The 20,052-nt window shown below is 61.9% G+C and overlaps 2 protein-coding genes and 1 long non-coding RNA gene across 6 annotated transcripts; 1 reads left to right on the top strand and 2 right to left on the bottom strand.

Annotated features, from left to right (window-relative positions):
• Positions 1-158: 158 nt before the first annotated feature.
• On the bottom strand, positions 159-11,359 carry PRKCSH (protein kinase C substrate 80K-H). Of its 2 annotated transcripts, none has more exons than XM_023245611.2 (18): positions 11,220-11,359; positions 10,697-10,865; positions 10,396-10,512; positions 9,679-9,774; positions 9,521-9,578; positions 8,520-8,637; positions 6,920-7,049; positions 4,268-4,352; positions 3,572-3,650; positions 2,809-2,895; positions 2,319-2,507; positions 2,147-2,246; positions 1,619-1,688; positions 1,288-1,377; positions 1,031-1,105; positions 839-938; positions 592-755; positions 159-472 (listed from the first exon to the last, which is right to left on the bottom strand). In XM_023245611.2, exons 2-17 carry the CDS (start codon positions 10,770-10,772, stop codon positions 609-611), a joined length of 1,617 nt encoding a protein of 538 aa, XP_023101379.1. In that variant the 5' UTR covers positions 10,773-10,865; positions 11,220-11,359; the 3' UTR covers positions 159-472; positions 592-608. The 2 variants fall into 2 exon arrangements, with proteins under 2 accessions (XP_023101379.1, XP_023101381.1); XM_023245613.2 differs by having other exon boundaries at positions 2,340-2,507.
• Positions 11,360-11,490: 131 nt separating this feature from the next.
• On the top strand, positions 11,491-19,784 carry ODAD3 (outer dynein arm docking complex subunit 3). Of its 3 annotated transcripts, none has more exons than XM_045045811.1 (13): positions 11,491-12,281; positions 13,515-13,636; positions 13,737-13,814; positions 15,119-15,286; positions 15,382-15,483; positions 15,583-15,708; positions 15,864-15,986; positions 16,475-16,627; positions 17,586-17,746; positions 17,828-17,984; positions 18,606-18,761; positions 19,176-19,260; positions 19,428-19,784. In XM_045045811.1, the coding sequence occupies exons 1-13, from the start codon at positions 12,041-12,043 to the stop codon at positions 19,544-19,546; spliced, it is 1,791 nt and encodes a 596-aa protein (XP_044901746.1). In that variant the 5' UTR covers positions 11,491-12,040; the 3' UTR covers positions 19,547-19,784. The 3 variants fall into 3 exon arrangements, with proteins under 3 accessions (XP_044901746.1, XP_006928499.3, XP_044901748.1); XM_006928437.5 differs by having other exon boundaries at positions 15,116-15,286; XM_045045813.1 differs by lacking the exon at positions 18,606-18,761 and having other exon boundaries at positions 15,116-15,286.
• On the bottom strand, positions 14,802-15,946 carry LOC123382261. The gene is made up of 3 exons (XR_006590376.1): positions 15,807-15,946; positions 15,131-15,241; positions 14,802-15,035 (listed from the first exon to the last, which is right to left on the bottom strand). It is a non-coding gene; the product is annotated as an uncharacterized LOC123382261 (long non-coding RNA).
• Positions 19,785-20,052: the final 268 nt, after the last annotated feature.

Below are 20,052 nucleotides of genomic sequence, written 5' to 3'. Positions count from 1 at the left end.
CCTGTGGTGCTGGGCTTCGCTGCCAACGCAGAGATGGGGCATCTCAGATACGAACGGGGGGCTGGTGAGACCCTAACTGCGGAGCCGGCCCTGCCTTCCGCCCTCTGCCCATCCCAGGGGTCCGTTCCAGACTGGAGCAAAGCAAGACAGACGCGACCTGGTTGGGGGATCACGTTTATTGTTTTGAGGTCACAGGTCAAGCCACTCGTCCCCACCAGGAGGGAGGCAGACACCCTGGGCAGGGTAGGGGGGGCACCCACGGAGGGCGAACTCCTCTACTCCACCCCTGGAGGCCGCCGGGGCCTGGGATCGTGGCCGTGCCCTGCCCGACCCCCGAGAGCAGGGCACAAAGCTCCGCGCGGTTTCTGGCCCCACCGCGAGGACGAGGAGACCGGAGGGGCGGGCCCTGGTCCGTGACTGAGGAGCAGGCGGGCGGGCGGCACCGCTGGGGCTATTTCCATGCCTTGAGGTTCTGGAACCAGAGAGACCAAGTGAGAGAGAGGGGGGTGGAGGCGCACGGGCGGGGAGAGAAGCGGCGGCCGCCCGGGTCTGTGTTCCTGGCGCCTGGCCGCACCCCCGCTCCCTGCCCACCTCCGCGCCCAGGAGGGCTAGAGCTCGTCGTGGTCGCCTTCGGTGGGCTGTTCGGGCGGTGGCTCCGGGCAGGCGGCCGGCGTCATCAGCTCCATGAGGTACTCGCAGCGACTGGGCTCCGTGGTGCTGGTCACCACCGTCTCCTTGCCACACAGCAGGCGCACCTGGGGCGGGCGGGAAGGGGCTCGGGTGGGATCGGATGGGATGGGGCCCCCGCGGCACCCCCCAAAGCCCCTCGGGCACTCACAGTGGTGGAGCGGTTGGGGCCCTGCCAGCAGCCCGTCCCCTGCTCGTACTTCATGGCGCTGAACTTGTCGTGGTCGGGGCCAGCCCACGAGCCCCAGGTGCTGCGGGAGAGCGGGGCGGGCTCAGTGCGGGGCGGGGGGGCGGTATGGGGGAGGGGGGCCGGGGAGAGGGAGCCCAGTCTGAGCCCACTCACCCGAGGCTGGTGGGGGAGCCGCCGAGTTTGGGTTTCTGTGAGACGAGCTTGAAGGGGCAGAGCCGGTAGACGTACCTGTCACAGGAAGGGGGTGGTGGGCAGGGGCCACAGGGCCCCAGCCTCCTCAACGTGCCCACACGGACGCCTCAAACTCCACTGACCGCCCTTAAGGCAGCCCCTGCCCCCCACTCCCCTGGGTCCTGGCCCAGGCCCCGCCTCCCACCCCGCTGGCCTGGGGGGGGGGGGGGGGGGCGCACTCGTTGGTGGTGAGCTCATAGCACTGGCTGTACAGGTAGGCGAACTCTCCGTCGGGGCCAAAGTCAAAGGAAATCTCCTGCTCCAAGTTCCTGGAAGGGGAGGCCAAGCAGGTAAGGGGCAGCCGGGCGCGCCACAGCCTCATTCAGGACAGCACGGGGAGGCCCACTCCGGCAGCCCGCTGCCACTCGGGGGCTGGACGTCTGGGGACCCTCCCTGCAGGAGCCACTACTCAGCAGAGGTTGCCTGGGCAACTTCCCATTATACCTCCTCTGGGGAGCTCGGCGGCCTTGGAAACCCAGCCCTGCTGTAGCCAGACCCCGCCCGCCTTACCTGATGGACTCCTGCATGTCCCTCAAGGACCGCTCGGCGTCCTCAAACTTGTTGCGGGCCTCCTGGGCGGCTGGAGGGGATGGGCAGTGTGAGGGGAGGTCAGAGGTGCCCCAGGCCCCATCCGGGAAGAAGAGGGAGGGGGGGCCCGCAGATACACCCGCTCCCGCCAGCAGACCCCACCCCGCTGCCCAGGCTCTCAACCCCTGAGGGAACGGGGCCAGCACTCTCGGGGCCTAGCTGGCTCCTCACCCGCCAACCCGACGACACAAACAAGCCGCAAACAAGCCGCAGCCGGAGAGGCAGGAGAGGGCCCCCTGGGGCTGATAGGGGTGGCGATGGTTTCTCCAGTTCCAAATGCCCCCTCCAGGATGGCCCAACCCCCCACCCGCCCCCCCGCCAGGCTTGCTCAGGGCCAAGGCGAGCCCACCTTGGGAACCAAGTGAGGCCAGCTTCACGGGCCCCTGCGGGTACAGGTCGTGGGGGCACAGGTTTGGACACGGTCCCCTCCCTCCCCTGCCCAGCCCTCACCATCAATGAAGGCCTGCGTCTGCTCGTCGTAGGGTGGCATTTTGTCCTCTTCGGGGGGGCTGGCTGCAGGCTGCGGGGGCACCAGTGGGGGCGGGGCCTCCTGGGGGAGGGGCAGAGTCAGCGAGTGACCCGGCCCCCACCCAGTCACCCCCCTTCTCCCCCAAACACACACCTTGGGCTGCTCCCCCTGCACCTGGGAATCTTCTTCCTCCTCTTCGTCCTCTTCTTCATCCTCTGTCTCTTCTTCCTCCTCCTCCTCTTCCTCCTCTTCCATGGGTGGTGAGGGCACCGGAGGCCGCTCCTCCTTGGGCTCTGTCAGGTCAGGCTCCGAAGGTGCGGGCGGGGGGCTGGTGGGCAGTACCTGGTGGGGGTGCGGGTAGTCGTGCCACGGACTCGGCCGTGGCTCGGGTCCCAGCTCACACCATCACCCAATGGGCGGCCTCGGTGACTCCACCCCTCCCAAGGGGCCTGGAGGGAGGGACAGATTAGCTGTGTGGGGGGGGCCTCCACGGAGGGTGCTTGGGTCACCCAGCTGGCCAGGGTGGCCCTGCGCCAGAACCAGAGGCAGTTCCTTTGTGAGGCACTGGGGGGGTGGGGGGGGGAGCAGGGGGGGAGACTGGGCAGGGAGGGGGTGCCGCATCCCTTCTCCTACCCCCACTGACCTCAGGCCGGTACTTGTCCCTGACGGCAGCCCAGACGCGGTCATAGAAGGCAGCAGCATCACTTTGAATGTCTCCCCCAAGAAGGGCCTGTGTGCGTGTCGGGGGTGACGTCAACGTCAGGGCTTCCGCGTGCCCCCTTGTGCCCCAGGCACTCTCGAGGGGGGCCTCAGGCCACAGTGCCAGGCACGGATGGGCCCTGACCACCCATGGCCAGGCCCGGGCCCGGCCGGCTGTAGTGGAACAGGCTGAAGGGGGCAGCACCGACCCGAGGGAAAGAGGAGGGGACCCAGAGGAGGGGGGCAGGTGGGGGTGAGGGCCGGAGAGGCCAGGGAGAGAAACCGAGGGACAGAGAGGGAGAGGGGGCTACAGAACACAAGTTCCCGAGGCCGCTGGGCCCTCAGGGAGAGGCAGAGGCCCAGGCAAGGCAGGGAAGGACCCAGCAACAGGGATCCAGACCCGGCTAGGCCAGGGAGCCACGACCCGCATGCCAGGGGGGCAGAGTGCATACACACACTTGGGGGAGCACCATGGGGCGCTTTCCTAACCAGATGCCCCCGTGGCCCCCGTGTGGTGCCACCAGGTCCCAAAGGACAGGGAAGAAAGCAGGGCTGCTACCCTCTTGCCTCATGCAGGCAAGGTCAGGTGGGGCCCTGGGGACAGTCCTTAGCCAGCCTGTCCCCCCCTTCCCCCCGCCTCCCGGCCCTGAGGTCACCCTAGGGCAATGCCCTCCGGAAGTCCCAGGACAAGGAGGAGGAAGAGATACCTGAGCCTCCCCTTCGGACAGGGCCCCGTCACCATCCGTGTCCAGCTCTGGATGGGACTGCAGCTCAGCGACTGAGACCCTGCAGGGGTGCAGGCAGAGGCCGACGGAGGGGTGAGGCCCACTGGCTCTGGGCCAGCTACCTGCTAACCCCCCAACCAGGACCCCTCCCCAGAACTTGTTTTAGGACCTCAAAGGTGGGGAGAGCAGCACGAGGTGGGAGAGGGTGAGCTCTGGCCTTGGGGTCAGAGTGGGGCCCAGTCCCCCGTCTCCTACCCCATCCTGAGGACCCCACAACCCTCCAGGGGCTCCCAGGAGAGACAGACTCCCTCTTCCCAACAGCCCACCCTCCACTCAGCCGTTAGCCTGGGGCCGGCCAGCAAGCTCAGGGGCACAGTGGGACTGGAAGGGGTCTGGCTTTCGTCAAAGAGTCCCAGGCCACAGAATAGACTTGGGAAAAGTAATGGGACCCCCAGTCACCTCGCCTGGCTCCTCGAGGGGGTAGTTTCCTTCACCTCCTACCCTCAAGGTTTTCCTGGACCCACTTTATACCTGAGCGAGCAGAGGCTCGTTCGGATATAATCTGGGACTAGCTGAGGACTCGAAGGGGAGGTGGGGCTGGGGCGTGGGGCTGGGGCATGGGGTAGGGGGAGGTGGGAAGAGGGAGCCCCGGATCCGGGACAGGCCAGGCAGACTCACAACCCATCCATATTGTCGTCCAGCTCCTGGAAGGCACTGGCTGCCAGCTCCTGTTCCCGCTGGGCCTTGGAGGCAGCCTGCTGCTCTGTGGAGGGACCAGCTCTGTCACTCGCCACCCCGAGACCGGCCCTGCCCCGACAAGAAGGGGCTGGCAGACCGCACAAGGGCAGGGGGGAGACCAGGCGTAGGCTTCCCGTGTCCGGGAGGCCCCCCTTGAGAAGCAGCCAGCGCACCCCACCAGGCCCACTGGGCTCCAGCTGGGCTCCGGGGTGGGGTGTGGCCAAGCCAGGAAGGCTTATGGGGGTGGGGGGGTGGCAGGGAGCGTCCCAGGAAAAGGGAAAGCCAGCCCCACCAGAGCAGGAACTGGGCTGCGGCCGGTGGATGCTGGACAAGGGGCCACAGCTGTGCCTCTGCTCCGACGGCGCCTCCCCTGCTTGCCTCACCCCCACGTAGGCCGGGGGGAGGGAGAGAGGCCACAACGCAGCTGCAATTACTAAGCTCATACTGTATACCAGCCTTCAACTCAGCCCTCTCTAGCCGGGCAAGCGGCGTCTCCTCGGCCACGCTGTGGGTCCCCCCCCGGAGACCCCGCAGTGTCCCAGCAGACCAGGCTGGCACTGTGTCCCTCTCACACATGAGGCTGGACGAAGGGACCTGCCCACGGTTACTGGGCCGGCAAAGCGCAGAGCCAGGGGCAGAAACGCAAAAAGGTTTAGCAAGGTCAGCTTCCATCAGGTTGCGGGGAAGAGACTCCCCTATGTCACAGCAGGGAGAGGAAGGCAGGGCTTGGGGACAGCCATTTGACCAACAGAGCCTGAGCGTGCTTCTAGCTGGAGACTGCCCGGGAAAGAGGGGAGATAACAAAGCCCAGGGTCTCCAAAGAGCAGCGGACGGGGGAAGCCAGGGGCTGGGGGCAGAAACAGCCCGTGCTGAGGGGAGGAAAAAGGGAGTCGGCAGACGCCACGAGGATTCTGGACGGGAGGCCTCCCTGTTCACCTGCCCCAGGCGGGGCACAACAGCTCCAGTCTGCCTTCAGGTCGTATCCAGAACCTGCCCACTTCTCTCCACCCCCGCGCCACCCACTCCAGTCCAGCCCCTCTTCGCTCGCCTGCACCAACGCGATCAGCTCCTCCCTGGTTTCCTGGCTTCTGTTCCTCTGCTGCTCTGAATGCTCTACGGCTCCCACCTCACTTGGGGTAAAAGCCCTCCCCATGGTCCCCAAGGCCCTGCCCTGGTCTCCCTCCACACTCTCATTCATTCCCTCCAGCCACAGGGCCTCCTCGCTGCTCCTTAGAAACCAGACACGATGCCGCCTCAGGACCTTTGCACCTGTGCCCCCTGCCTGGCTCACTCCTCCCCTCAGCAGGCAGCGGCTTTCTCCATCTTGTTCGGTGCTGAACTACTGGCACCTGCGGTGTGCCTGGCACGTAGCAGCCACTCCACCAATGCTGGCTGGCGGAACTCCCGGATTACTGACTATGAGCAGCCAGGGCAGACAGACGGACAGAGAATGCAGTCGGGGAGATGGGAACCATCAGTGTGGACTCAGAGTCAGGCTGCCCGACTCCTGGTTACCAGCCCTATGAGCAGCTAGGGCCACGCTTCCAAGTCCTTCCGGCAATGCTATGTCCTTCAACTGGTCCGGTGTGGCCTCCTGTCCGCCCCCCCCCCCCCCACTATCTGCTGCCACAGCGTGACCCCCACTGGACAGACAGACTGTGAGAACCGGGGCCGAGGCTTCTGACTTCCCATAATGGCAGCACAACCCGCCACAGGCGAGAAAGTGCTGGACAAAACATAAAAAACCACCTCCAAGCAACCAGGGTGACATAGATTGCCGGGACGAAGAACAACTCAGGAAGGGAAAAAAGCACGAAGCTCCTGGCAAATGGGGATGTCTGTCTGGATGAGAACATGGGACACAGGGAGCGCGAAATCAAAGCCCCAGGTGGGGAGGAGAGCCGCCCCCGCCCCATTAAGGGGTAACTAAGCTGCGATCCCTCAGGGCCATCCCCTTAAGGAGAGACTGGACCAGAGATCACCTAGCCTGTGCTCACACCTCGGCTCACTCTGCCCGAGAGGGATCTCCAGCCTTCGATCTGGACTCGGGAGACCCCCTCCCCCCACACCGAAGGTAGTGTTCCCACGTGGCTGGCAGGAAGAAAAACCTCTCCTCCCAGAACACAATCACTTCTGCTGAGCTGCAAAGGATTCCTACAAACGAGTTTCAAATCCGATGACTGATGGGCAAAGACAACGAGGTGCGTGGGGAGCAGAGGCACCACAATCAAAAGTCGGTAGACACAGGGGGCGCCTGCGTGGCTCGGCCGGTTGAGCACCTGACTCTCGATCTCGGCTCAGGTCAGGTTTGTGGGGCTGAGCCCCGCATCGGGCTCTGCGCTGACAGCACAGAGCTGCTTGGGATTCTCTCTCTCCCTCTCTGCCCCTCCCCTGCTCACGTATGCGCGGGCGCGCGCGCTCTCTCTCTCTCTCTCTCTCTCTCTCTCTCAAAATAAGTAAATTAAAAAAAAAAAAAAAAAAAGGCTGGTAGACGCAAGAAACAGCAGATGACGATAACGAGTAAGAGTCTCCCGGGCCCAGGCTCTTCCCGGGCAGGAGACACGGGCCAGCCGTGGCCACCCCATGACGCACCTTCCCACCGCTTCTGGTGCCGGTCCTTGGCCTCCTTCTCTGGCTTCTCAGCCTCCTCCTTCGCCATTCGCAGCACCTCCACCTCGTCCTCCAGGGACTTCTTTCCGGCCTGCAGCTCGGCGAGCTTCTCCTGCGTGGGCCAAAGACACGACGCTCCACCTCTCCTCGCGTGCTGCCCTCCTCCTCCCGAGCACCACCCCCCCTACCGCCACACCACAGGGTGGTCACAGGCGACCTGGCCCCCACCCACACCTCCCTGGATCTCCCCCTTCGTGTGGCTCCCCACGGCTCGCCGGAGAGAGACCCGAACGCCCCAACGTAGCCCCCGAGGTCCCATATCACCGGGCCCACCTCTGCGGCATCTGCCCACGGCTATCTCAAACTGTAGCCCACGGCTACCCCAACAACAGTTAGACAGCCCCAAATGCTCTCTGCCTCCAATCCTTCACACGTGCTTCCCCCCCCCCCCCCCGTCCAGAGCGCTCTGCGTGGCCAATTCTATATGACCCTCCGGACTTCACTTTAGATAGAGGCCGCCGCCTCCTCCTCCTCCAGGGGCCTTCCCTGCTTCCTGCCCCCACAACGGGGGGAAGAGGGAGACGAGGCGGGCACGGGCCCCTCATAGCCCCAAATGTCCCTTTTTCCAGGGGCCCTGGGTGTCACTTTGTCGTCTGTTCCTCTCACTGGACGACCTGCCCTTGAGGGAGTGCCAGGTCTGCTTGCAATCTCGTGCCCAGTACCCGGCACATCCTGGGCCTCTGTGGACATTCTGAGAAGGAACGAGTGTGCTGCGTGGATGGGGCCCCAAGCTGAAGGGTCTTAGCCCAAGCCCCCACGGGATCATTTTCCTCCTCAGACCTCGGCCAACACCTCAGCCGGGCCTGCTTCCGGGACCCTCCTACCGCCCCAGGAGGGCAAAGGTCACTTGGAGCCAACCTCACTGCATGGCGCCCCCACTCGCCCCTGAACTCAGAAAGGACTCCGCTGCCCTCCCCACCCCAAACTCGGGAGGGACCTCACTGGCCAGGGCACGGAGGTGAGAAAGACCTGGCACCTTCCCTGGGCAGCAAAATACAGCTGAAGCCCTTGTGCGGTCTGGCAGGAGTCCGGGAGCAGGTGGAGGATTCTGACCCATCTAACAGCCAAGGGGGTGGCAGGCAGGGGAGGAAGAGACACATGCCCGGGGACACAGTTTCCTCCAGTCCCTGCGGCACTCACCCTATTGAACCAACCCGGCTGCTCGGACAATGTCCTGAGTCCTCCCCCCAGAACCGGGAGGTCACGTGGTCACCGGCCTCATCTTACAGATGATGGTACCACGGAACCAGGATGCAGAGAGGCGTCGCTCCTGTTCTCAAAAGCAGGAGGGGCGCTCCTCTGAGCCCACGTCAGCCTGCCGCCCGAGGCCCTGGTGGACACCTGTACTGACCAGCACTTGGGAATGGCTTCACCGATGGCTAAACACCCAGCGGACAGACGGTCACTGGCCCCGGGACTCCACCAGTCAGGGGCGGGAGTCAATCCAACCCAGCCTCGCCAGCCCGTGGCTCCAGGCCTCAGGGCCCAGATGGTCCTGGGTCGGCCCCAAGGGGTCCCTCACCTGCTTCTCCTCCCGAGCCTTCTTCCAGTCTTCAATAAGAATCTTCTTCAAGCGGAACCCCTCTCGGGTGACCTCTGCCATCTGCTGTAGAGTCTCTCTCTCCTTACGGCCCTTCTCTCTGCGGGGCAGGGGACACACAGGCACCACTAAGGACGCCCTTAGGGCTCACCAGGTCTGCCTCTTCCAAAAGGGCCCAGCCCCCTATCTGCTGCTCCCTGGCCCCCCTCCCCATTGGGAACATCAAAGGCAAACCCTCTTCCCCAGGCTCTCTTGGCTTCAGAGCCCATCACCCCTGTCCTTGGGAGGGAACACAGTGGTCAGAGCCTCAGCCACTCTAGGGATCTAGGGAAGGGGCTGGGGAATGCTGGGATGTGGGGCTAGAAGTCGGCTCCCAAAAGAGAAAGAAAAGCACTGAAATCACAGATTCCCAGACAAAAAGATCACTGACTGTGTTGCACCTGACCCAGCCCGTACTTAAACGATCGTCCGTCAGGTGAGTTTACAGAAGTACTGGGACTTCCAGCTTCTCCGAAAAACGAATGTAGCTTGGCCATCTGCCCTCAACTGACAGGAGTCCAGGGGCAACTGTCCCTTCAGAAGCCATAACGCCTCCCACTCCCCACGGCCTCGTACTCCGCTGGCTTCTGCGGTTCAGGCCACCTGCCTGTGGGCATTTCAGGTTTCAGGTCCTGCCTCAAGAGTGCAGCAACTGAAAGATCGGCGTCCCGCACTGGACCGAGCCTGGGTTCGAGTCCTGGCTCGGAAATCTCCCAGCTACAGGAACACCCGGGGAAGTCACTTTTTGCATTCTACGCTGGAGTCTCCCCATCTGTTGAATAGGGAAACAACTGCACCTGCTTCTGGGCCCGAGGTCACGTGGCAATGTAGCGTTCGTTCACGAGACGCGTGGTACAGACACACGAAAGCAGGAAAGAGAAGGGGCTTGGTTCCCTGGCCGGGGTGAGGCCAGGTCCAGGGAGCAGGGGGCATCACCCACGTACTTGCAGGTATTCTCACAGACGATCCCACTGTTGTATTCATCTGTACCGTCACAGCAGTCTGAGAGCAGAAGCGGGGGGGGGGACGGACTCAATCAGACCTGGCGGTGGCTCCTCCTTCCTCCCTCCCCCCCCCCAACCCCCGGGGTGATCTCACTCACCGCAAACTCCATCGTTGACCCATCGGGAGGAGATGTACAGAGGCTTGTAGCCAGTGTTGGTGCAGTGGAAACTGCCATTGGGGCAGGCGGCGGTGCCTGCGGGAGGAAGGGAGAGTTTTCGGGCCGTGCTCGGGGCCAGCATGCCGCATCCACCCGCAGGCAGACCCCCGTTCCCCGACGTGGACAGCACGTGAAAGGTGAGAGCGTGACCGATGCGGAGGAAGGGAAGCAAGGGCAGCCCCACACTCAGGGCCTGAAATAAAACCCCCCCGATGCCCCCTCCCGCCTCTCCGTGCGGGGCGCTCAGAACAGGGCCATGCCAACCTCCGTCCCTTGCCTCCACTTCTTTGTCCGCCCCTGGACCCCACCTGCTCTCCCATCCCTGAATATTGGCACCTCCACTGTCCGCACACTTGGGGATGCAGTTGAGACCTCACTTTCTGACCCTCGGGCTAGGTGGGGGCCCCTCTGGGCTCCCACGGGGGCGGTGGCCCTCCTCGCCAAACCACAAACCACTTGCTTCTAAGTGCCTGCTTTCCCCCACTCAACAGGGAGCCACGTGAGGGCAGGGCTGGGTCTATCTTGGTCACCACCACATGGCCTGGTATTTCCCAGGCACTCAAACAACACAGGAGCGAATGAATGAAAGAAAGAGAGAAAGAATGAATGAATGAATGAACGAACGAACGAATGAACGAAGAAAAAAAAAAACCTCACCTGGCTCATCTGAGCCATCCTTGCAGTCACAGTAGTCATCGTTGACCTGATCAAAAGGGATGGTGGCAGAGCCATCCAGGCAAGTGAAAGGCTTGGACTCGTCGTAGAAGTGATGGTCTGGGGACGGGGGTAAGGGGCTCAGCCCAGGGCCAGAAGCAGCCCTCTCAGTCGAATGGCACCTCTGCCCCCCACCCGGCAACTGAGCATTGCCACCTTCCCTACCCAGAGGCCAGGAAACTGAGGCACAAGGCTCAAGTCGGGCCCTCCCACACCCTACTGCCACCTCCAGCGGCTGACTCACTGGTGAGGGAGACGCCCCGGGGTCGCTTGACCTCCACGGCCCAGCACAGGGGCAGCAGCAACAGCAACAGTAACATCTCGCCGGAAGCTCGCAGGCCGGAAACTGGTTCGGCGGGGGGGTGGGGGGGGAGGAGGAAGCCGGCTGCGGGGAGATGTGCTGTTTCCCCACCCTGCGACAAGAAAGGGACGGCAGGTCAGTGGGAGAGGGCTACTTCCAGCCAGAGGAAGTTACCTCTTCCTCCAGCCAATTGGATTCCTCCATCGCTTCCGTGCAATGGGGGCTCAATGTGCTTCCGATAGGGGGGTGGGGGCTCCCCAATCTGAGCCAGAGGGAGTCTCACTTTGCTTTTATCAGTAGTGGCTCAAAACCTCCGCTCACTGTTGGGGGGGGGATGGTGAGCTCTCCAATTCCCGCCAATAGGCCGAAGGGGTTAACAGTCTCCCTTTCTACCGACGCACACCCTCCGGCTGCCCCCAGTAAGAAATTGGGGTGAGCCCCCCCCCCGCGCTAATTCACCACCTACACGAGGCCGGGGCAAAGGTCAATATCCACCGCGCCCCCCGGCTCTGCAGCCAACTGTTCCTCCCGAAAAAAGAAAGCGGAAATGTGTAGGACTCGTCACTTCCGACATCAGGCCGCGCGGCTCGGAACGGCGACTCGAGGGTGCCATGTTGGGAGTGGCAAGCGGAGGAGGGGATGGGCTGGAGCACAGGCGGCCATCTTGAATAGGACTCTGAAGTCTTAGAGGGGATCGTTGTGACGATTCCCGCTTAATGGCGGCACAAGATGCCTCCATCTTGGGAGTGGCAGATTCTGCAGCCGGAAAAGAAGGTTCCTGAAAAATGCTCTCCGATGCCCGCGGAGTGGTGGACAGGGGGATTGAAAAAAACAAAAACATGGGGACACTTGGCTGGCTCGGTTTGTGGAGCTTGCGACTCTTGATATCAGAGCTGTGGGTACGAGCCCCACGTTGGGTATACAGGTTACTTAAAAATCAAATCAAATCTTAAAAAAAAAAAAAAAAAGTAAGCACGTGACCCCAAAGTACCCTCCCCCCAATATCCTGAGGCGCGGCTTTGGCAGCCCCCTATTGGGCCGCCCCTCTGCGCAGCGCTAGCCAATGAGAGTGGTGGTATGGAACGCGGGCGGTTTCCATGGGAGCGCTGGAAGGAGGAGGGGACGGAGGTTACCTAGCAACCGGGAGATGCTGCGAGGCCGCGCCAAGCAGTCAGAAAGTGCATTCTCCCTGAGCCTGAGGAACCCGCGTCGACGACGGATCTCTGGCAGGGGCGATTGCTGGTTGCTACCTTAAAATCCCCAGGGGCTCTAGGCCCCAACCTAGTCATGACGTCTCCCCTGTGCTGGGGTGCGTCAACCAACGTCCTGCATGCTCAGGACCAGGCTTCGACCTCCTCCAATGTCAAGAGCAGTCCAACTCGGGCCAAGCACCGCCACCCCCAAGGCAAGGGCGCTGCCCACGCCTGGCTCCCACTCCATTCCAAGGCGGGACCCCTCCACACCGGCGGGGGGACGTCCACTGTGAACGCGCAGGTGGCAGAGTTACAAAAGAAGATACAAGTGTTAGGTAAGATAGCTCGAAAGGGCACCAAGAATCAGGAGTCAACAGTGTCCACCCAGCCCTTCGACCAGGCACGGTGTGACAAGGGCCTTTCCCCGGCCTTCATCCAGGTGACCAGCTTCTGGAGGCAAAAATCCGTACTCGGTCGTGGTTTTCCTCATCCCTCTTATAAAATCTTCCCTGGGCCCAGAACCAGCCGGACTGTGGTTCCTACTTTTGGGTAATGTCAACTCCCATCACGCATGGGGTGGTGAAGAACATAGATTCTAGAGCCAGATTTTCTGGGTTCAAATCTAGGCTCTGTGCACGCTGTTTGATCTTGGGGGACTGTGAGTAACCTAATAGGTCTCAGTTTCTCTGTTCGTAAAATGGGGATAGTAAGAGTACAGCACCCCAGATAGTTGAAATGTATAACGTGCTTAGGACAGTGCCTGGCACATTAGTAAAGCACTCTAAAGTGTGAACCAATGTTTTTCAATGGAAGAGGGCTATTTTGCTCCCAAATGGACATTTGGCAATGTCTGGGGACATTTTTGGTTGTCACATTGTTGGGAGGGGGGTGCTACTGGCATTTAGTGGGTAGAGGCTGGGGATACTGCCCAACACCTGACAGTTCATGGGACAGCTCAAAACAAGTAATTATCCACCCCAAATGTCAGTCGTGCCAAGGTCGGGGAATCCTGACATACACCATTAGCATTATCGTTTTGTTATTATTAGAAGGCTATCTTGCACAGTAGTTGAAGGAATGGGCTCTGGAATCCGACTTTCTGTAACCTTGAACAATCTAGTAAGCCTGAGCCTCATTCTTCTCATCTGTAAATGGGTATGATGTGGGGGGCACCTGGGTGGCTCAGTCAGTCAGGCACATGGCACTTGGTTTCAGCTCAGGTCACGATCTCACCGTTCGGCTTCGGGCTCCGTGCTGACCGTTCAGGGCCTGCCTGGGATTCTCTCTCTCCCCCTCTCTCTCTGCCCCCCCGCCCCGCTCATTCTCCCTCTCTTTCTTTCTCTAAGTAAATAAAAACTTTTTTAAAATGGGTATGATATGGATATGAATACATACCTATTGCCATATGGTATTTGATACTCGGAAAGTTCTTTGTCCGGCATCCAACGTAGAATAAGAGCTCCAACTGAAGTCCAGTTACAATATTAAGTCGATAAGAAGAGGAAGGGCTTCCCTCTGGGAAGCCCTCCACCCCCTGTGACACTGACTGTGTACCTCCCATGACTCAGAGGGTGACCGGAAGGCCTTTTATGAGAGAACCCAGTGGACCATCAAGAAAAATGAGAAGACCATCAACCAGCTCCACGAGGAGACCAGGACGCTGCACCTGCATTTGGCGGACCTGCTCCAGGTGAGGCTGCCGACGTGGACGAGAGGGTCCCAAGAGGCAGGGCGGCACCCCGAGGGGCAGGTGGGCTGGGTGTGTGGTGACTGAGCTCCCCTTCTTGCAGGGAGATGAGAAAATGGTCCAGGCAGTGATTCGGGAGTGGAAGTCAGAGAAGCCATACCTGAAGAACAGGACAGGCCAGGTTTGTCCCACCCCACTCCACAGACCATCTGCCCTCATCTGCCCTCATCTCCAGCTCGTGTCCCCTCCCCGCTGGACTCCCTGCCTCCCGTCTCACCCTCTTCTATCCTTTCTCCACACCGGCTGGCATTCAGTTATTGGCTCAATTAATCTTTATCCCACACCGACCATGTGCTAGGCGTGGTATTAGGTACTGGGGACTCTGCAGTCAAAAAAAACCAGACCAAACCTCCACTCCCCAAAACTTCGTATCGTAGTGGGGAGGGAAGAAAGAAAGAAAGAGAGAAAGAGAGAAAGAAAGAAAGAAGAAAGAAAGAAAGAAAGAAAGAAAGAGAGAAAGAAAGAAAGAAGAAAGGAAGGAAGGAAGGAAGGAAGAAGAAGAAAGAAAGAAAGAAAGAAAGAAAGAAAGAAAGAAAGAAAGAAAGAAAAAATAACTTCCAGTAGTGACAGGAGAAATGAATAAAACAAAACAGAGTGGCTTATTAGAGATGGATAGGGCCAGGGGTTTGCACTTTAGATTGGGGGGTGGGAGTCAGCAAAGCTCCCTCTCTCTAAGAAGGTGATATTTGACCAGAGAGTGAGACAGGCAGGGAATGATGTGGGGAAAATGCTCCAGGCAGAGGGAACAGTAAGCACAAAGTCCCTGAGGTCGAAACAAGGCAGCTAGTGTGGCTGCACAGGAAGGAGGAAGTGGGGCTCTGTAGGAGATGAGGTCAAGAGAGTCAGCAGGGGGGTGCCTGGGTGGCTCAGTCAGTTGAGCGTCCAACTCTTGATTGCGGCTCAGGTCCTGACCTCATGGTTCAGGGGGTCGAGCCCCACATCTGTCAGCACGGAGCCTGCCTAGGATTCTTTCCCTCTCTCTCTCTCTCTCCCTGCCCTCCCCCACTCGTTCTCTCTCTCTCTCTCTCTCTCTCTCTCTCTCTCTCTCTCTCTCCCCCCCCCTCTCTCTCTCTCTTTCCACACCCCCCCCCCCCGCCAAGCTCGCCCTCTCTGTCTCTAAAATAAAAAATAAAACCCTGAGACTGGATAGGATCGTCGAGGGGGTGGGTGTGAACAGAGGCGAGGCTCTCTCTCCCAAGTCCAAGGAAATGCAGAAGCGACAGACAGCCGGTGTGGCACACTGGGGAGCGGGGGTCCTGGCAGCCACCAAAGAAGACAATGGGCGGGAAGAGGGGATCAACCAGGTCAGATGCTGCTGAGGCCGGGAGATGCGAAACAAGATCTGGGAGAAGAGAGGGAGGGTTAGGTGGGAGGGTTCAGGCTCCCGCCCTCGGCCCCCCTCCCTCCCCCCCCCCCCTCCAGCAGGCCCTGGAGTACCTGGAGCACCAGCTGAGAGAGAAGGTGAAGCAGCTGGACGCCCTGCGGCACCAGGTGGGTTTGCAGCGGAAGTTGCTGGATGAGCTCCGGCTGCGGTACAGCCTACGCGAGCTGGAGCGGGCAGAGGCGCAAAGTGGCAACACGGAGGTGGCCAAGGTGAGGCTGTTGAGATGCAGGGGGCGGGGCGGGGGGGGGAACCTGGGGAGAACTGGAGAGGCGAGGGGACTCAGCCCATCCTTGCTTCCCTCTAGACCATGCGGAACCTGGAGAACCGCCTGGAGAAGGCCCGGATGAAGGCGGAAGAGGCCGAACACATCACCAGAGTATACCTGCAGCTCAAGGCCCATCTCCAGGTAGGGACCAGGACGTCTGGGGGTGGGGTGGAGGCAAGCGGGAGGGCCAGCCTGCCCAGGGACGGCGGTCACAGGCCTGTCACCCCCCACACCCCCCAGGAGGAGAGCCTTCACTTGGAAAACCGGCTGAAATTCATGGAGGCCGAGGTGGTGAAGACAAAACGTCAACTAGAAGAACTGCAGGTGGTGGACCAGGAGGCGTCCAAGGCCCGGGACATGGCCAAGGTGCCAGCCTGCCAGGCCCCGGGGATCCTGCCCCGGCGCCACGGTCTCCTGGGGCGCAGAATCGGAACCCCAGCTGTCCTCGAGCCCCTCCCACCTACCTCCCGGGTCCCTGGGAGGTCCCAGCTTGTCCTGCTGTGCCCCTGTCGTTTCTCCAGAATCAGCTGCAGTGTTTGGAGGAGTCCGTGTTCCGAGAGCGCAAGAAGCGTGAGCGCCACTTATCCGAGTGCAAGAAGCGCGCGGAGGAGAGGAAGCTGCAGAACCAACGCTTGGAGCGCAAGGTGGGCGTGTCCAGGGGGCGGGGCGGGGCCGACGTGGCCCCGCCCGGTCCCAGCCACACCCCTACTGTTGGCCCACACCCTAGACCCGGCCCTACGCCACACGGGCCCTGACTCCGCCCCCACCTCCACTGGATGCCAGCGCCGCTCCCACATCCCTGACCTCGCCCTCCCTCCATCTGATCGCCTCGTCTGGAGAACCTCTCCGGACCGCCCCTAACTCGCGGGTCTTCCCCATCCTTCCCCGTCTGCGTACCCCCCACTCCGAAAGCTGAGCCTGCCTGCTAGCCCGCCCCCTCCTCACAGGCCCCGCCCCCGCTCCTGGCCCCGCCTCTTTGCCCTGCCTCTGAGGCTGCGGGTCCCCGACCCGCCCTTTCCCGCACTCCCGGCCCCGCCCCCTCCCGGGCCCCTGTCCCGAAACTCCTCTTGGGCCTCGGCCCTAAAACCTTGTCTGAGCGCTAGCCGCAGCCCTGACCTCGACCTGCGCGCAGACCCAGCGCGAGCACGTGCTGCTGCAGTCCGAAGATTTGACCCAGGAAAGCCTGCGCGCCAAGGAGGAGACGCTGAAGCGGCGCTGGAGCATGTACCAGATGGAGATGCTTTTCGGCAAGGTCAAGGAAGCCACCGGCGTGGCCGATACCCACGTGAGTGCTGCCCGCTGCCCGCAACCCTCCCCGCCCTCCAGTCACGCTCAAACTGAGCCCAGGCCAGTGAGGCCAGCACACCCAGCCGCCCCTTTCTGCTGGCCCAGTTCCTCAGCACACAAGCCTGCCCTCTCCTTAAAAGACACTCCTTTCTCCTCCAGTTACTGCCCCGTTTTCCTGCCGCTCCTCACAAGCAAAACCCCCTCGAGCTGTCTACACTCGCCACCATTCCCCCTCCTGTTTGCTCTCATGCTAGCACTAACTTCTTTGGCATGTCAGCTCTGTGAGAACTGTGAGTTTGGTCTCTCCTGTGTCTCTAGTGTCTGTAACATGGTCCGGGGCACGGTAGACTGACTGCCCAGTGCCACTCTCAGACGCTTGGCAAGCTGGGCCCCTGCCCTGGGGCCTATGCTTTGCGGCATTTTCCTTGAAATTTGCTAAACCCTATGTTTCCCGCCGGTGGATACTGGTCCCACTGGACCCCGGTTCAGTCTCTCCCCTTTGGACACTCTCCCACTCGCTACTCCTCCCATAGGGCAACCCCGACCTATGGGGTCATCTGGGGCACTGTGACCAGGCAACTTTCCAGAAATCGACCCGATGGGCAGATAGCTCCGGAGATTGGCCATGCTTCCTCACCGGGTTAGGCGAGATTCACAGGCCTAACACGGATGGCAGGTTGATTTTGGAAAGCAACCGTGTTCTCTGCTGCCCTGCACCACACGCTGGTTTTACCTGATTCAAATTCCTTGTAGAGACAAGGGCCCCACAAAAATTGTGTGTTGGGGACTGCCCACCCTCCAGGCAGCTCTGAGTCTAGCTCACAGAGTCCAGAAGCATCGCTGCGCAGCAGCCACCAGCTCAGGCCGTCTGTCCCGCGTGCCCAGGGGAAAGGAGGAGGGGGTGCACCCAGGCCTGCCCGGGGCCCTGCCTCTGACTAGGGCTGGGCGGCCCGCAGGCGGTGGTGAGGCGGTTCCTGGCACAGGGCGACACCTTCACGCATTTGGAGGCGCTCAAGAGCAAGAACAAGCAGAGGCTGCTGACGCTGAAGCAGGAGAAGCAGCGGTTGCAGCGAGAGTTCGAAGACCTCAAGTACTCGGGGGAGACCACGCTGGTGAGGTGAGGCCCCGGTGCCCAAGGGAGAGAACGGGGGCCCCGGGGCTCCAGGGGCTCCAGCGGCGACCTCCCCATCGCCTGTAGCGAGCAGAAGCTGCAGGCTGAGTTGCAGGAGCGCCTGGAGGCTGAAGAGCAGCGGCGCACCGAGGCCCAGGATAAGCTGGAAGACACCATTCAGTCCATGCAGATGACCAGGGAAGGCCTTGAACACCTGGCGGGCAAAATGAAACGCATCGCCGCGGTAGGCCTCACCCGCAGGAAGCTGGGCCCACAGCCTCCCACAGCCCAAGAGGCTGGGGTTCCCGCCCCCCTCAGGGGAGCCTACTCCAGGGGACCCGCCCTATGCCCTGTCCGGGATGTCAGAGGCCTGCCTCCAGGGGGAGGCCTGCCTCCAGGGGGAGACCTCCCCCACTGCTCAGAGTCCCCCACCCCTGTCCCTGCGGAGAAACCCCTTACTTCTCAAGAGGCTCAGGACTTCAGAGAGCCTGTCCCGGCTTCACGGGAAAGTCCCACCTTGCCTCCGCACCCCAAACCCCAGAGACCCCACTGCAATGCTCGGGGGCGGCCTGAGACAGGGGAAGCCCCAGCCTGCCGGAAGCAGAGTCCCATTTCTTCTGGCTTCTCCCGAGTTAATACTCCCTTCTCCCACTAAAACCCCTCGCTCCACCAGCTGTTTCCCTCTGGAGTCCAGAGGCTCTCCCTTCACCTGCTTGGCCCCTTGACAACAGAGGTCCCGCCGCACAGGGGAGATAGTACCACCCCTGTTTGGTGGTCCCTCGCCTTCAAAAGTCTGGTTCTGTTGGGGGAAAGCCCCCCTCCCCCCCCCCCCCCCGGGCTGACTCGGCTCCGCCCCCGGCCTCAGGACGCCGGCAGGTTCGCTGGAAAGGTGCCGGATCCCAAGGCGGATGACTATCTGCCAGCCCTGCTGGGCGTCGTGGCAGAAAAGCTGCTGAAGCTGCAGGCGCAACTCGAGAGCCAGGACATTGCCGCGACGGTGCACCACCTCGCCAACCGCGAGGTGCCGGTTCAGCCAGGGGGCGGGGCTGAGGATGCAGGGGCTGGGGCGGAAAACCGGGGAGCCGGGGACACCCCTTGGGAGACCAGGGAGGAGGCCTATGGGCCGGGAATGAGTTTCAGGGGCAACGTGTGAGGTTTGAGGGGCCGGGAGGCCACTGGGCAGGGCTGGGGCTTGCGTGTGCGCGGGGATCAAGGGGCGGGACCCCAGGGACCAGGGGCGGGGTTGGGTATCTCGGAACGCGTAATTCGGCTGGGCCCGAGAAACACTAAACCGGAGGGGTGGGCAGAGGTCTCCTGTGGAATCAGGGTACATCTTGGGATGGGGTGAGGAAGGGTTGGGGTACAGAACTTCCCTGTAGCCTCTACCCCGCCCACTCTCTTTTCTCCCTCTCCCTCCCTCCCTCCCTCCCTCCAGTTCTACTCCATCCTGGAGGGAAAGCTGCCCCGGTACAACACCCGCATCGGTCTGCCCCTTGCCAGTCACAAGGACAAGTTCTTCGGTCAGTACGGTCAGGGAAAAGGGGCGGGGCTGGGGGCCCAAGCGGGGCAACGAAAAGTGGTCCGAGGCCGGGCCTGGGGCCAAGGGGGGGGGGGAGGGGCGGTAAAATCGGGGAAGAGAAATCTGAGCCAAGAATGGGAACCCGGATCCCCTCACTGCCCTCCGCAGATGAAGAGGAGAGTGAGGATGAAGAGAGCAACGTGGCGACCCGTGCGGCGCTGAAGATCCGTTCCCAGAAATTAATTGAATCCCGCAGCAAGAAGCGCAGTCGTTCGAGGAAGTCCTAGGCTCACGCTCACACCCACCTGGTGCTTCCGGGCCCTTGCGAGCTCCCAACCGTTCTGGGTCCAGCCTCAGGCCCTCGGGCCCCTTGGAGGGCTAAACGCGGCCGGCACAAGGGAGCAGAGAAGGCCAGTGGCGCCGGGAGTAGAAAAGGGGGCCGAGCCGCCGGACGTTCCCACAGTAAATCTTCCAAGGCGGGCCCGCGCTGGCCTCGGAATAGCGCAATAAAGGTCACCGACCAGCCCCCTGGGTATCTGCCTCTCCTTGACCCTGCACCGCTGCAAGCTGAACCGGCCGCCCCTAAGATCCAGGGCCCGTAGACCCCACCTTCTCTGACCTGGGGAGTGAGGACTCCCATCAGCTGGGGACACAGATTGAGCACCCCCACCAACAGGAAAATAGGAGATACCTCCACACCTGGAGAGGACCAGGTGTGGTCCACTTTGAGGACAGGGTACTCCTCCTGGGGCCGCAGACCGCCCCCCCCCCCCCCCCCCCCCCCCCCCCCCCC

Source organism: Felis catus, chromosome A2 (assembly GCF_018350175.1).
Source record: "Felis catus isolate Fca126 chromosome A2, F.catus_Fca126_mat1.0, whole genome shotgun sequence".
Lineage (NCBI taxonomy): Eukaryota > Metazoa > Chordata > Mammalia > Carnivora > Felidae > Felis > Felis catus.
The sequence above is the reverse complement of the archived record's forward strand: the minus strand, read 5'-3'. Positions and strand labels throughout refer to the sequence as shown.

Bases quoted from the DNA above. Each gene is read 5' to 3' on its own strand.
- ODAD3 (XM_006928437.5), top strand. From the start codon at position 12,041: ATGACGTCTCCCCTGTGCTGGGGTGCGTCAACCAACGTCCTGCATGCT. The intron at 12,282-13,514 runs GTAAGATAGCTC...CCCATGACTCAG, and splicing joins AAAGAAGATACAAGTGTTAG to AGGGTGACCGGAAGGCCTTT. The intron at 13,815-15,115 runs GTTTGTCCCACC...CCCCCCCTCCAG, and splicing joins TGAAGAACAGGACAGGCCAG to CAGGCCCTGGAGTACCTGGA.
- PRKCSH (XM_023245611.2), bottom strand. From the start codon at position 10,772: ATGTTACTGTTGCTGTTGCTGCTGCCCCTGTGCTGGGCCGTGGAGGTC. The intron at 9,775-10,395 runs GTGAGGTTTTTT...TTCCTCCCGCAG, and splicing joins GGATGGCTCAGATGAGCCAG to GCACCGCCGCCTGCCCCAAT. The intron at 8,638-9,520 runs GTACGTGGGTGA...CCTGCCCCGCAG, and splicing joins GTCTGTGAGAATACCTGCAA to AGAGAAGGGCCGTAAGGAGA.